The 17003-nt window shown below is 34.8% G+C and overlaps 1 protein-coding gene across 1 annotated transcript in view; it reads right to left on the reverse strand.

Moving 5' to 3' along the window:
• Positions 1 to 4803: 4803 nt before the first annotated feature.
• Positions 4804 to 17003, reverse strand: part of CCDC122 (coiled-coil domain containing 122) — a 28478-nt gene continuing 16278 nt past the window's right edge. Inside the window, exon 5 of the mRNA XM_025364364.1 lies at positions 4804 to 4984. Within this exon, the coding sequence (XP_025220149.1) occupies positions 4835 to 4984 (150 nt within the window). The 3' untranslated portion in view covers positions 4804 to 4834. The remainder of the gene's footprint in view (positions 4985 to 17003) is intronic.

Raw genomic sequence — 17003 nt, forward strand, 5'->3', positions numbered from 1 at the left:
AAAAAAAAAAAGCTTCCCTTAGAAATACATTATAAATTCAAATAACAGATAACATGGGCTGTTTTTGACAGGCATATAACTTTTAGCTGCTGATCATTACCTTTAGTAATCATTAGCTTAGTTAATGAAAAATAAAATTTTTATAATATTAAAAATATGAGAAGCTAAACTATGAGCAACTAACAAATCAAAACCCCATGTTCTTCTGAATTCCTGACTCCCCCCAAATAGTTCCAAATCACTATAGTATTCGCATAGCCCTTTAATAAATTTTATGGATAAACAGTGAATTCTGTGTTCAATGTAAAATAACATAGAAATTTAGAGTTTTAGTTGCAATGTCCTATGTAAACTTTAAAAGGTTCCAAAGCAATTTTCATAAATGGGATTCCATTTTCCACAGCCAAAATACTATACCGACCCTGACCCTCATGTACTGTTACCTATGCATTTGTGTGCCATTTATTTTTAATTACAAAATTTCTCCCCTTGATTAAATTTATTGTATGCCTTTCAATATATCAAAATGATAGATTAAATGTAGAAATAAATTATTACTTACTTATAATAAAATTGAATCTTGCCTTTGGAATCATTTTCTTGTAGTTCCTTGTAGCTAAAATAGGGCTTTGATTTCAACCTTGCCCCTGACGTGCTGTGTGATGAAATCTTAGGCAAGTTACTCTACCTAAGCATCAGTTTCCCCATCTGCAAATCAGGGAAAATAATATATGTTTTCATTATTTTGAGAGTTAAATGAAATGATGTATACAAATTGTCAAATAGGACACAGCATACTCAGTACTTTATCATTGTTTAGTGTTGTTATTTTTTATCTACAGTGTTTTTGGAAAACAGCATGATTAATCAATTGACTGGAAGAGACACAGTCTAACAGACAAAATATAGACCATTTATATTGGCCATGAAAGTGTCTGTAATGGCTGACTTAACTGGCTTTAGTGTGTAAAATATGGTGACTCCCATGGTTTTTAAGATACGGCTTTAAGTAGATATCAATTTCTTTACATTGGTCAACTATAATTTGTCCACAGATTCCACATGTAGTAATATTTTGAGATGTTAACTGTGGGTTTTTTTCCCTCCCTCTGTTTCCTTGCATTTGTTAGCTTTTACTGATCATTTAGGTAATGGTGCCTAGCAGGCCTGGGTCAGGACAGATACTACTGAGAATTGAGAAGTAATATATTTGCTTTGAGTTTCATATGAGGCTTTTTTAAAAGTCCACAGTAGAAACAGTATTCTTGAAATCATAGCGTTCCTTTGCAGAATACTCGGTATTTTGAGAGTTGACATTTTGCTAAGCCATTAAAAGCACTGAGAACCTTGAAAGAATCCATTTATACTGAAATCAAGGAGTGGGGAAGAATGCATGGGTAGAATAACAGCTCCCAAAGAGATAAAAATTGACCAGCATGCAGACAGAAAATGAAATAGGGCTAGAAGAGGTCTTGTGATTGGACAATGAAGCTGACTGTATTGACTAAACAATTGCAGGTACAGCGCAGACTCATGATGATCCTCAACACGAGGAAGAATGGATTAGATCTCTGCAGAGGCCAGTGAGATCAGAAAACGACATTTGGTGCAGAGCAGTGTCCCTGATGACACAAGTCCGCCGGAACTTAGAACACTTCCATGGAGAAAAAGAAATGAGGAAGAGGAGAATTTTGAACCGAATATTTATCCCAAAGAGACTGAGTTTTAAACCAGAAGCATGTGTGTGAAATGCCACTAAGCAAAAGGGCTCATATTCTAAGCTAGGTTCAATTATACAGAACTAAAATTAAAAATAACTTCAATTTTCTAATTTTAGAGTTTGTGATTGTGTTGAAATATCATATCCACTAAATCATCAGGCTTTGGATATCTCAAATTTTAGTTCTTCATTAATCTGAAAGCCTCTATTATCTGAAATAGTTTCGAAGATAAGAAAAAACAGGGAAAAAAGGTTTCTTTTTCAAATAATTTTTGACTGCCATAAAATGTAAAATAGGTATATGGATTATCAAGGATATTTTAGAAAACTGCATTAAAACTTACAAGCGGAGCACATTATCTTAAGCAGATTTCACCTATTTTCTTCATATCTGAATTTAAAAGCAAACTTTCAAATCTATAACTCAAGGTGTTATCATTTACAAATGTTTTGAATCCCAATATAAACTTTAAAACAGTTTAGAAAACTAGAATTTTTTATAAGTGATAACTAAACTTACAAAGTATAATAACTTTTTAATATGCAAGTTACATTAAAATCTATTTATATAATCAGCATTTGGTTCTGACTTGTCTTCAGCTGGGTATACTGTGTACTCCCCACAATCTGTAGGTTTCACCATTTTCACTGTAGCTGTTTCTGAGTCATGGACCAAAGCTGATTGTGTTACAGGATAAGCTGTTTGAAGTGTTAGCCATAGTAAGCCATGCTAAGCCATCATAAAACTATTACTGTTAGACATAATAAGATTATTAATATCAGGTTTTGTATCAGCTCCACTTACTGAATTTTAGGCACATAAAAAGGTAAGGAGAAAATGGATTTACATTTTTTTTTTTTGATGCTGTCTGTTTCAAATTATTTAATCCTACAAATGAATATTTTTTAATTATTTTTTTATTTATTTTTTATTATTATTATACTTTAAGTTCTAGGGTACATGTGCATAAAGTGCAGGTTTGTTACATATGTATACTTGTGCCATGTTGCTGTGCTGCACCCATCAACTCGTCAGCACCCATCAACTCATCATTTACATCAGGTATAACTCCCAATGCAATCCCTCCCCCCTCCCCCCTCCCCATGATAGGCCCCGGTGTGTGATGTCCCCCTTCCCGAGTCCAAGTGATCTCATTGTTCAGTTCCCACCTATGAGTGAGAACATGCGGTGTTTGGTTTTCTGTTCTTGTGATAGTTTGCTAAGAATGATGGTTTCCAGCTGCATCCATGTCCCTACAAAGGACACAAACTCATCCTTTTTTATGGCTGCATAGTATTCCATGGTGTATATGTGCCACATTTTCTTAATCCAGTCTGTCACTGATGGACATTTGGGTTGATTCCAAGTCTTTGCTATTGTGAATAGTGCCACAACAAACATACGTGTGCATGTGCCTTTATAGCAGCATGATTTATAATCCTTTGGGTATATACCCAGTAATGGGATGGCTGGGTCATATGGTACATCTAGTTCTAGATCCTTGAGGAATCGCCATACTGTTTTCCATAATGGTTGAACTAGTTTACAATCCCACCAACAGTGTAAAAGTGTTCCTATTTCTCCACATCCTCTCCAGCACCTGTTGTTTCCTGACTTTTTAATGATCGCCATTCTAACTGGTGTGAGATGGTATCTCATTGTGGTTTTGATTTGCATTTATCTGATGGCCAGTGATGATGAGCATTTTTTCATGTGTCTGTTGGCTGTATGAATGTCTTCTTTTGAGAAATGTCTGTTCATATCCTTTGCCCACTTTTTGATGGGGTTGTTTGTTTTTTTCTTGTAAATTTGGTTGAGTTCTTTGTAGGTTCTGGATATTAGCCCTTTGTCAGATGAGTAGATTGCAAAAATTTTCTCCCATTCTGTAGGTTGCCTGTTCACTCTGACGGTAGTTTCTTTTGCTGTGCAGAAGCTTTTTAGTTTAATTAGATCCCATTTGTCAATTTTGGCTTTTGCTGCCGTTGCTTTTGGTGTTTTAGACATGAAGTCTTTGCCCATGCCTATGTCCTGAATGGTACTACCTAGGTTTTCCTCTAGGGTTTTTATGGTATTAGGTCTAACATTTAAGTCTCTAATCCATCTTGAATTAATTTTCATATAAGGAGTAAGGAAAGGATCCAGTTTCAGCTTTCTACTTATGGCTAGCCAATTTTCCCAGCATCATTTATTAAATAGGGAATCCTTTCCCCATTTCTTGTTTCTCTCAGGTTTGTCAAAGATCAGATGGCTGTAGATGTGTGGTATTAACAAATGAATATTTTAAAACCATATTTCCTATTTGTTTTTGTTTCTAAGTATTTGACTCAATGGAACCATGAAAAAGGGGAGCACTTTTTTCTGAAAGGGACAAGTTACCGTTTGATTTTTGACATTTTGCCTTTCAGTGAGAAAAAATATGTTAGTCTATACTGAGTAATACTCTTAAGAGTTACATGATGTTATAACTTTAATTTAGTCACAGAATATGAATAATTTATAGAAAGAAAAGTGAACAAAATATTTTATTCATTGTATCACTCTAAAATATGTTATTTTATAACAAAGAAAAATGATTGTTACCTTCTGGACAGAAGAGAAAATGGAGTAAAATATTTGAAGCATTGAACATACAAAAACATTATTATAAATATCAATATTTATGGGCTACTGTGAAGGCAGTTGTAAAAAAAAACTTCCAATAAAAAGTTTGAAACAGACAAACATTTGAAAATATCTTAACAATTTAAATCATTGAAAATTCAAGTGTTTTTTCCCTTCTAAATGTTTACTTTATAGGGTAGCAAATGCAACATAAACAGGTATTCATGAGTATAATACATTTTACACACTCCCAATAGTCATAGAGACTCTTGCACTATTTTTCTGTAGGCATTCCTATTGTCTACTGCTATCAAGTGTAGGGTTAGAAGGCATTTTAACAAATGGATGACTGATTTAAAAACAACAACGACAACAACAACCAAAGACATCTGTCATTAAGACAGGCCTCTGATAGTGGATGCTTGTTATTAAGAATCCAAAAGATTTTCTTAATGTTCTGTCCCATAATTTTTGTTGTCATGGTCTGTGTTCCACACTGCCCTATGGCAATGTTATTCTTGCATTCCAATGCATTTTCTTAATTCGGCTGCAGTTTTTTCCAGTTGTTGAATGTTCCATTGCCACTGTCGTCTATTTGCCTGAAGCTTGTTCACCTGACAATGCAAACGCTTAAGAATTGCGTCGTATCTCTTATGTTGTACCTATTGAAAGAAGAGCACACATCAACAGGGCTTGTGAAGTTTAAATAGTAAACAGCCATAAATAATATTTTGACTGCTCTAAAGAGGAAAGCACTTAATTAGAAACTATACACTATAAATAATTATGATAAAATAAACAGTAATTGTATAACTATTTATTCAACACTTATTACATGTTAGATACTGTGCTGAGAGCTTTCTGCATATAATTAAATTCTTATAACACCATATGATACGGGTATTATTATCCTCATTTTTGTGTGAAGAAACCAAAGATAAAAGAGTTCAAGTAATTTGACCAAAGTTTCATAGCTAGCAGGTGATAGAGTTTGGGAGTTGAGCTGAAGTGAAGTATCCATAATGGAATGTCTTCTTGTTAAGAGAGTTACCAGTGTTAAACTAAATTTGTCCTGGGGGACTCTACTTTGAGTCCCTATGTGAGGAACCACAACCTAACAGTATTTAAACTAACTGAAAGCCTAACTAGGAGTACATTTTTGTAACAATAGCTGAGACTCAGTCCACCACAGCAGCCAGCTTTGGTCAATCACAGGTGGTCCGCTGACCACACCATATTCAAATAAAACAGACATTGAGCTGTAACCAATCAAACTCTTTCTGCACCTCATTTCCATTTCCTGTCCATAAATGTTGCCTGCCCACTTTGTGAAGTGGAGCTCTCTGAACCTCTGCTGGTTCTGAGGGCTGCTGGTTCTCTCATCATTCTTCTATTAAGCTCTGTTAAATTTAATTTTATTAAATTTAAATTTGTCTAAAGTTTTAAATTTATCAAATTTATTTAAAGTTTTTCTTTTAACATCAGTTAAGAAAAATGGTTCCATTTCCCATTTCCTGTATCCAGTGATTCACTGAAACATAGATCATTCGGTCTAAAAGATCCAGGAGATCATGTAGTCCATTTCCTTGCTATTAAATAAACCATCATTTATGCTGAGCCAGGCGAGGATACACTGGAAGGCAATGAAGCACAGTGGAAAGTGCTTCATTGGTCTTGGTGTTGGGCCACAAGAACACTCAATCTTTTTAAAAAACAGTTTTATGGAAATATAATTCACATACCATATAATTCATCCTTTAAAGTGTACAACTCAATGGCTTTTAGTATATTCACAGAGTTGTACAACTGTTACCGACCACAGGTTCTTGGGCTCTCATGTAATAGAAATTGACATGAGGCTGAGCAAGTTTCCCAAACAAGGCTTTTATTGGGGGCTTATGTTTGAACACAATGGAGACAGTGCAGGAGCAAGAGTTAGCTGGCTGGCTTTCCAAGGGCAGGTCTTTGTGGTGTTTTTAGGAAAGGTGACAGGAATGTGCATGGGGTATGGGAGTATCATTACAGTGCATGGTGGAGCGCAGAGTGTGCAGGCACAGTGAGAAATCATGCTAGCATGTACATTGCATGATCAAAATATGATGGATAAGCTCTTCCCTGGGTGAGGCTTTTAGTATTATAATGAGGCATGGGGTAAAGATCAGCCATTCTTCTGGTCTTGTGCACAGGCCTGCAATAAGGCTAACTCCCTTGAGTAAGGTTTACAGTGGGATGCTGCTTATCTCTGTTTCAAGAGGTATCTTGTGGTCAGCAGGGATGACCCCAATGGATGGGGTGGTGCAAGGTCTGGTAATGGGTGGGTATGGAAAAAATGTATTAGTAGGGGTGGGGGCCAAATCATGGTGAGGGCTAAATTCCATTCCTACTCTGTTTCACAACTATAATCACAATCAATTTTAAAACATGTTCATCAACTGGTACCCATCAGCAGTCATTCCCTATTGAGTTGGTTCCACTTTCTGGCTATTATAAATAATACTGCCATGAACACTTGTCTGCAAGATTTTGTGTGAATATATGTTTTCACTTCTCAGGTATACAGTGAGGAGTAGAATTACTGGGTCATATGGTAAGTCCATGTTTAACCATTTCAGGAACTGCCAAGCTGTTTTTCAAAACGACTGTATAATTTTACATTCCAGTGTAACTTTACACACCAGTAATGTGTGAAGGTTCCAATTTCTTCACATCCTTGAAAATACTTATTATCTATGTTTTTGGTTATGGCCATCGTTAAAATAAAAACTTCAGCCAAATTAAATTTAAAGAGTTTAATTGAGCAATGAATGATTCACAAATTGGGCACTCCCCAGAATCAGAGCAGATTCAGAGACTCCAGGGGTGTCTCGGGGTCAGAAGAAATGTATAGACAAAAAAAGTAAAGTGAGGTATAGGAATTGGAAGTGAGGTACAGAAACAGCAGGATTGGCTACAGCTCTGCGTTTGCCTTATTTGAACACAGTTTGAACACTCAGCAGTCTAGGAGTGGCTGAAGTATGGCCACTGGGATTGTCCAACACTCAGCTGTTGTTACAGACACATACTCGTAAGTTGGGTTTTCAATCTTGTCTAAGAAGTATGGAGTTCTTCTCAGGCCATATTTAGTTTGCTTTAACACCATGCTCATGGATGTGAAGTGGCATCTCATTATAGCAAAACATCTACTTTTAAATGGACTGATAAAATGATAGAATAATAGGGCTGGACAAGTTATCTATTCACAGGTAGTATGTGCAGTATTCCATTATATAAACATACCACAATTTATTTTTCCATTCTCCTTTCTAGGGATATTTGTGATGTTTCTATTTAGAGGCTTTTGTCAATAAAGCTACTATAAGAATTCATATACAAGTTTTACAAGTTTTTTAAGGCATTTTTTTTCATTTTTCTTGAGTAAACACCTAGGTGGAGAATTGTTTGTACAGTAGGTATATGCTAACTTTTTAGGAAACTCTCAAACTGTTTTTCCAAAGCAGCTGCACTATCTTATAATCTCCCCAGCAGTGCATGATCTTGACAGTTGTTTCATATCCTTAGCAACATTTGGTATTAATATTCATTGGAACTTTAATCATTCTAGGGGTAAAAACGTGTGAATAGTATCTCATTGTGGTTTTGATTTGTTTCCTTGGTGTTAAGGGTGTTATATATCTTTTCATGTGTTTATTGGTCATACTATGTCTTCCTCTGTTAAGTTCTGTTCAAATCTTTAGCCCATTTTTTAAAAAAATGACTGTATGACTTTATTATTGGCTGATAGGAATTCTTTCTTTATACGTCCTGGATACAAGTCCTTTGTGCATATACATGTGTTGCAAATATTTTTACTTTTGTGATTTTCTCTTTTCATTTTCTTTTGTTGTTGTTGTTGAAGTGGGGAGGTCTCACTTTGTTGCTGAGGCTGTACTGCAGTGGCACGATCACAGATCACTACAGCCTCGACCTCCTGGACTCAAGTGATCCTCCCACCTCAGCCTCCTGAGTAGCTAGGACCACAGGTGTGCGCCATCACATCTAATTTTTTATTTGTACAGACAAGATCTTACTGTATTACCCAGGCTGGTCTTCAACTCCTGGGCTCAAGACATTCTCCTGCCTCGGCCTCCCAAAGTGCTGGGATTATAGGCATGAGCCACTGTGCCCAGCCCTTTTCATTTTCTTAATGGTGTCTTTCAAAGAGTAAAAGTTTCAAAGTTTGAGGTCTAACATATCAATATTTTTCACTTATGGTTAGCGAAGTTTGTGTACCAAGAAATCTTTGCTAACCCACCATAATGAAGATATCCTCCTATAGTTTCTTCTGGAAGGTTTAGAGTTTTAACTTTCACATTGAGATCTACGATCCATTTCAGATGAATTTTTGTGTTTGTTGTGAGGTGGAGATACAGGTTCATTGTTTCCTCACCAATATCCAGTTGTTTCAGCACCACTTGTTGATAAGACTTTCCTTTCTTCATTGAATTGCCTTGAAAACTTTGTCAAATTGACAAAATAGGATTAATTTCTGAACTCCATTCTGTTCCATTGGTCTATTTATTCTTTTACCAATACTACAGTTACTTGATAAGTATAGCTTTTTAATAAATCTTAACATCAGGTAGATTAGGTCCTACAAATTTATTCTTCTTTTATAAGGTTGTTTTGGCTACTAGATCCTTTGCATTTTCACGTAAATTTTAAAATTAGCTTATCAATTCCTGGAAAAAATACTTAGTGGGATTTTTATAGAACAATGTTGAACCTATACATCATTCAAAGGGAAAGTTGACACTAATAATATTGTGTTTTCTAAACTATGAACATAGAATGTCATTCCATTTATTTAGTATCTTTAATTTCTCAGCAATTTTTATTGTAGTTTTGCACATTTTTTCACAAAATTCATTAGCAAGTATTTTATGTCATTTAGTGTTAATGAATAAAGTTTTGTTTTATTCATTTTACTTCCTCGTTGTTTATTGCTACTATACAGAAACTACTTAAACATGTAACTGATTTTTGTATTTTGACCTTTTATGCTATGAGCTTTCTAAATTCACTTACTGGTTCTATTAGTCTTTTCTATTCCTTAAGATTTTCTACATAAACAATTATGCTATCTGTGAATAATGACAGTTTTACTTTTTTCTTTCCAATATTTATGCCTTGTATTTATTTTTTTCTTATAACATTGATTAGGACTTCCAGAATAATGATGCATAAAGGAGGTGATACCAGACATCTTTGCCTTGTTCCCAATCTTAGGGGAGAAAGCATCTAACATTTCACCAGTAAGTATGATATGTTGTTAGCTATAAGGTTGTTTTTTAAAAATAAATTCCCTTTATCAAGTTGACGAAGTTTCCTTCTATTCTTAATTTGCTGAGATGTTACTCTCAGAAAATTTGTTACCCTCTGAAAATTTGTTGAGAGTGTTGAATTTTGTCTAATGCTGTTTCTGAAACTATTAAGTTGGTTATATCTTTTTTACTTCTGTCATTTTGTCACTACAGTAAATTACATCATTTGATTTTTGAAAGTTGAACCAGCCTTGTATTCTTAGGATAATCCCGCTTGGTTGTAATGTACTAGACTTTTGCTATATTGCTAAATTTAATTTGCAAGTATTTTGTTAGAGACTTGCATCTATACTCATGAGGGACATTGGTCTATGATTTCTTTTCTGATAGGATTCCTGTTGATTTTTTTTCTTTTTGTATCAGGGTTATGTTCACCTCCTAAAATGAGTTGGGAGGAGTTTCCCCTTCTATTTTCTGAAATAGTCTGTTTAGATTGGGCATTATTTTTTCCTTAAATATATGATTAGAATTCACTAATGAAAATGTGTCCGTTGGAGTCTTATTTATGGGAAGAGTTTTTAATTATGAATTCAATTTCATTGATTCCTACCTCACACCATTCATAAAGCTTAATTTGAAATAGATCATAAGGTTAAACATGGATGCAATTTCCTCTTGTGTTATAGTATGTTTTTTTTTTTCCCCCAAGGAATTTGTCTGTTTGTCTAATTGGCATAAAGTTTTTCATAATAGGCTTGCATCACCCTTTTAAGTCTACAGAACCTGGAGTAATGTCCCTACTAATCTCTCTCTTTTCTTGATCAGTATTGCTATGGGTTTCTCAATTTTATTACTCTTTTCAACTTTTGACTTTATTGATTTCTTTCTCGTTTTTCTATTTCATTGATTTCTGTTATTTATCATTTAATTCCTTCTATTCACTTTTTGCTGAATTTATTTTTCTAGTCTGTGATGGTAGAAGCTTAGATAGTTGATTTCAAATCTTTTTCTCTTTTCTATTATAGGCATTAAAAACTTAATTTTCCTGTAAACACTGCTTTAGCTTCACCCCATAGTTTTCCATGTTGTGTTTTCATTATCCTTCAATTTCAAATATATTCTAACTTTTCTCGTGATTTCTTCTTTGACTCATGGGTTATTTAGAAGTATAATGCTCAATTTCCAAAAGCTTATGTATTTTCTAGCTATCTCACTGTTATTGATTTCTAATGGAATTCTGCTGTGATAATAGAATTTCAACTTCGAAATATATAATCTAGTATATTGTGTGTCTTGGTGAATGTTTCATGTACACTTAAAGTGTAATCAGTAGTTGTTATGTGCAGCACTTTATAAATGTTAATTAAGTTAAGTTGATGGATAAGTTCTTCACATCTTCTATATGTTTACTGATATTCTGTATTGTACTATCAATTACTCAAAAAAGTTAAGATCTCTGATATGACTATAGATGTCTCTTTTTTTCCTTTGGTTCTGTTTGTTTTGCTCATGTATTTTGAAGCTCCATTATGTAAATATACATGGAGAATTGTTATTCCTTCTTGGTGAATTGACTGACCCTGTTTAACTTGGTTAGTAGTTCTTATCTTGAAATCTACTTGATATTAACACAGTTACACCAACTTTTAAAAGACTGGTGTATTCATAGTTTATCTTTTTCCTTTTTTTAACTTTCAAACTAAGTGTGGCTTTATATTAGAAGTGCATCTCTTGTGAAGAGGTTATGCTTGCCACTTGATTTTATTCAGTCTAATAATTTTCCCCCTTTTAATTGGAATGCTTAGTTCATTTACATTTAATGTAACTAATGATATTTTGGGGTTAAAATCTACCATCATAATGTTTGTCATCTATTAATCCCTTTTGTCCTTTTACTTTCTTCATTTTCTGTCTTCTTTTGGGTTGAGTATTTTTTGTTGTTCCATTTTATTTCTTCCTTTGTCCTTCTAGCTATGCCTATACCTTTATGTATTTTTTTAAGTTGCTCTAGGAATTTTAATATATTCTCTTAACTTATCACAATCTGTCTTCAATTAACATATCAGTACATGTAAAAATATAAGAACCTTACAACAAAAGGCTATTCTTGATATATATCTTACTCTACATCTTATAAAACCCAAAATCCATTATTGTTTTGTATTTAAAGTGTCAAATGACTTTTGAATTACTCAAAAGAAAAAAAGACTCATCTCTTTATGTATATATTTTCCATTTCTAGTCCTTCCCAGTATCATTTCCTTTCAGCTTTAAAAACTTCCTTTAGGCTGGGCATAGTGGCTCATGCCTTAATCCCAGCACTTTGGGAGGCTGAGGTGGGCAGACCACCTGAAGTCAGGAGTGCGAGACCAGCCTGGTCAGCATGGCGAAACCCCATCTCTACTAAAAATACAAAAAATTAGCAGGGCATGGTAGTGCATGCCTATAGTCCCAGATACTGGGGAGGCTGAGGCAGGAGAATTGCTGGAGCCCGGGAGGCAGAGGCTACAGTGAGCTGAGATTGTGCCACTGCACTCCAGTCTGGGCAGGGGCAAGACTCCAACTCTAAAAATAAAACAAAACAAAACTTTCTTTAGCATTTTTTATAGTGCAAGTCTATTGGAAACAAAGTCCACCAACTGTTGTTTATCAATACATTTTAAAAATTCAACTTATTTTTTCAGTATTAAGATTTCCATTTGGTTGTTTTATGTGATTAAAATCCTCTCTCTTTACCCACAATATCAATCATTATACACTTCCTTTAATTATAAAATGAAAAGGATGTTTGTATATCCACTATAAACATCCTGTAGAATGTGTAACACACTTACAGTTTTCTAGTCCTTGTCTAACAACTTCTGGGTCAACTGTTGCTATTTTTATTGGTTGATTCTACTTTTAGCTATGGATAATATTTTTCTTTTTCTTTCTTTCTTTCTTTTTTTTTTTTTTTGAGATGGAGTTTCACTGTTGTTGCCCAGGCTGGAGTGCAATGGCACCATCTCAGCTCACTGCAACCTCCGCCTCCCAGGTTCAAGCAATTCTCCAGCCTCAGCCTCCTGAATAGCTGGGATTACAGGCGCCCACCACCACGCCCGGCTAATTTTTGTATTTTTAGTAGAGACGGGGTTTCAACACGTTGGCCAGGCTGGTCTCAAACTCCTGACCTCCAGTGATCTGCCCACCTTGGACTCCCAAAGTGCTGGGTTTACAGGCATGAGCCACCATGCCCGGCTAATATTTTTCTTTTTCCTCACATTGAGTAATGTTTTATTACTAACCATTGTGCACATGTTGAAAACTCTGAATTTTATTACTTTCCTCTGAAAAGTGTTTTGTTCTGTCAGTTAAATTACTGGTGGATCATCTTGAACTCGTGACACTTTGTTTTATACTTTAAGTTAGAGTATATCTATTTCAATTTTGTCCTTAGATCTAGGTCTTGCCTTTAGTCCAGCTTTGTTTTAGTTCTTAGTTATAGATGTGGTCTTTACTCCTAAAGTTTGGCAGTTGTGGGAATTGGGCAGCTGCTATAGTGGACAGATGTTGAAATCTCTACTCAGCTTATAAGCATTCTAATTGTTTCCCAGCTGTGCTCCTTGGAATTTTATCCCTCGTGTGTGCAGTTTAAGTTACAGCCAAGTTTTTGAGGTGACCTAATATGCAAATTTGGGGCTTCCAATAAGGAAAAATTCAACATTTACTCATCCAACCTCATGAAGGAGTAAGAATCCATAAAACAGTATAAAATTATTTCAACTATAAGATATTATTACTATTAGTTGTGTTCATAGTTATTAAGAGAACGTTTTATGTAACAGAAAGAGCACAGATTTTATCTCATGACCCAGTAATTCTACTTCTTGGTGCAAAGGGTTTGTTTATTATGTTTCCTACAACATTACTTTTAATATTGAAAAAACTGGAAACCACTTATATGTTCACCAGTTGTAGCATGGCTAAATAAATTAAGGTATGGCCAAACTGTGGGATATTTTGCAGCAGTTAAAAATAATTAGCAGGCCAATTTGCACCAATATGAAAAATCTACAAGACAGATTGTTGAATAAGTAAATTAGTTGCAAAACGATACATATAATACAGTTACATAATATTCTTCCACCCACAGGGGTTTGTGTTTGTGTGTACCATTAATAAGTGGTGAGAGTAATGAGAGAGAACAACATGCTAGAAGGTGGTATAAAAGGAACTATAGCCTTTCTTCTAACATTTTAATCCTTTTTAAGGAGAATGTATTCCTAGAAACAAAAGCTATATTTAAAAAAGAAGTGGGAAAATAGAGTCCAACAGGTTTGGATTCATATCCTACTTTGTCATTTATCATTAGCTATATAACCTTGTGCAAGTTATTTAAATTTTCTAAAATTTTGTAAGACATGTTATTATGGGGAATTTAAATAGGATAGCCTATATAAAGTGCTTCAAAAATACCAGGCATTCAATAAATAATAACAGATTTAATAACATTGGACATTTCTTCTTATACTTTCTACAAAAGAGAATAATTAGTTGCTATCTTATCTTTGTATCTACCTGAATAATTCTTACTTTGCCTTCAGATCAGCTTTTTTCCCTTTGCTTCTCTGGGTTTTTCTTTTTCCTTTGTTGAGACAGGGTCTTGCTCTGTTGCCTAGGCTGGGGTGTAGTGACATGATCTCAGCTCATTGCAACCTCTTCCTCCCAGTCTCAAGCAATACTCCCACCTCAGCCTCCTGCGTAGCTGGAAATACAGGCACACACCACTATGCCTAGCTAATTTTTGTATTTTTAGTACAGACAGTGTTTTGCCATGTTGTCCAGGCTGGTATCAAACTCTTGGGCTCAAGTGATCCACCCACCTTGGCCTCCCAAAGTGCTGGGATTACAGGTATGAGCCACCGTGCCCAGGCTCTGGGTTTTTCTCATAGGACTGGCTTTTTAGTTGTGTAATCATTTCTGTTGCTGACCTCAATAAATGAATACATTTGTTAATTATATAGCTGTGTATTACATCATACTAAATTAAACATGCTTTGTTCATCACCCTTAGCAGCTCTGAAAGTGTACACAATTTTCCCCTATTCTTTTAAATTTCAAACTCATGCTGTACAAAATTTAGGCAAGAGTAAGCCATCAATGCTTTACACAATGTCTGTTATCCCAAAGCATTGCTTGCAGCATTCATCATTTGCTAAAAACTTCTCAACTGCTCCAGTATCCTTTGTATGAAAACTCTTGGATTTGGAAATAACACTTTTTTTTTTAAACCTTGAACTAGAAACCACTGATTGTTGCTTAAATGTGTTATATTTGAAGCTTTGTGTTTGCATGCCTTGTATTTTGCTTCCCCAATTTTTTTTGTCAATGACTCATAGCTTATCTTTTTTCTCCACTCTATCTTTAGTTCCTTTCTTCCAAAATATATGAAGACAGACAATAGACATTGGGGGGGAAGGACATTTTGGGAATAAATATTTGAAAAGGCTTTTTTCATTCAGATATGGCCTAAAAATACTGAAAGCATTTATTTGACAGGAAAACATTGATATTCAAAAACCATTTTTTATTCTTATGAACCAAAAAATGTAAAAGTAAGATTAATACGAGAACTAAAATATGTAAAGCACAATATTTAAAAGAATTAGAACAAAACAATGCTGTACTCCAGGCAAAAGATGATTCTTGAACTGTAACAAGGCCATGGCTAAAGATATTCAGAAGGGATAGAAAAAAGACTCCAAAAAAGAAATAATAAAAATCTTTTGGTATTTGAATTCATCTTCTTTAAAAACTGGTTGTTTTGAGAAGAAGGTTACTCATATTAATGATCAATTCTCATCATGGAATAAATAAAATTATTGACACAAATGCAACATTTTAGACAATGGTCTGACTATATTTGTTCTTCGGTTTCATAATTTGCTGTGGAGAATCTTTAAGTTCTTAAATTTTCATTTTTTAAACTGAATTGGGGACAACTTTTAAATGAATTAGAAGTAATAGAATTAAAATGAAAAAGTTCAAAAGAATCTTAACAGAGGTGTCCCTATTATGAAAACTTAAAAAGTTTATTAAATTTCATGACAAGAAGTTTTATGATGGAAACATCAAAAAACAGAAGTCTTAACCTCGGTAACATTTCCTCTAAATCTAACATTAGTGACCACTTACATCATCCTTTACCAATTTATACTACTGCTGGCAAGATGAAGTTGATATACTTCAGTTACCTATTCTTCCTGATAAGTAGAACTAAAAGCCCTGGACATTGTATATAAAACAAACATCAGAAGCTCCTGGAAGTTGGAGAGAAGAAGGCAAACTGTCTAGGGAACATCAAGACCCAAGTAATGTCATGGGCTTTCTTTTTTCCTCATATATCCCAGAGAGGATTCTGGAGAAGATAGCAATCTGGAAATGCCAAGAAGTACAGACAAAAAGCCCTAAGAAAAATTTGCTCCATCTAGTCAAAAGATAAGGAAAATAGCAGCTTAGTGAGACAGAAAACTTGTAGGCAGTAACTGTTTTACTAAAGTCAAACACCACAGAAAAAACTATGGCCCCTCCAACACTCATGCCAGCAACAGCTGGGTAGAAAGCCTAAACTTCTACCATTGCAAGGCTGTAATGAAGTGCCTAATCCCCCTGCTGGTGCACTCTCAGAGAAAGCTAACTAAAGAGCCAGGAGTTTTAACTGTGGAGTCAGGAGTTTTAATCCTCTCTAAGCAGCAAGAAACCATACACTGTGGTGTCGCTGGAGCCCATTTGAGGATCCTGGACTTCTCTGCCCATCAAGGTGTAATATTCTCCTCCCTGATGTAATATCAAAGGAGGTCTAGTAGAGACTCAGGACTTTCACCAGTACTCAGTAGTAACCAGGCCATGTCCTCGCAGTGTCACTAGAGGCCATGTTAGGAGTAGTAGCAAAGATTCCTTTTCCCTCCAACCCAGAATGATATCAGCAGAGGCCTACAGAATAGCCTTTCCCGCTTCCATGGGAAACAATGGAGTCAGTGGAGACTGGTAGCAGAATCTAGACCCCAATGGCCACCTGGAAATAGTGAAGATCCAGAATCTTAAAGCATAATACCCAACATGTCCATGTTTCAATAAAAAATGGTTCGTAACACCAAAAAATAAGATCTCAAACTGAGCAAGAAACCACAACCAACATTCACCACACCAACATAACACAGAAGTTAAAATTATATGGCAAGCATTTTAAAGCCTCTGTCATACAAATGCTTCAATAAACAATTACAAACATGCCTGGAAAAAATGTAAGAAATAGAAAGTCTGAGCAAAGGAATATAAGATATAAGAAAGACTCAAATGGAAATTTAAGAACTAAAAGCACAATAACCAAAGTGAAGAGTTC

This window comes from Theropithecus gelada, chromosome 17, assembly GCF_003255815.1.
Source record: "Theropithecus gelada isolate Dixy chromosome 17, Tgel_1.0, whole genome shotgun sequence".
In the NCBI taxonomy this organism is placed as follows: domain Eukaryota; kingdom Metazoa; phylum Chordata; class Mammalia; order Primates; family Cercopithecidae; genus Theropithecus; species Theropithecus gelada.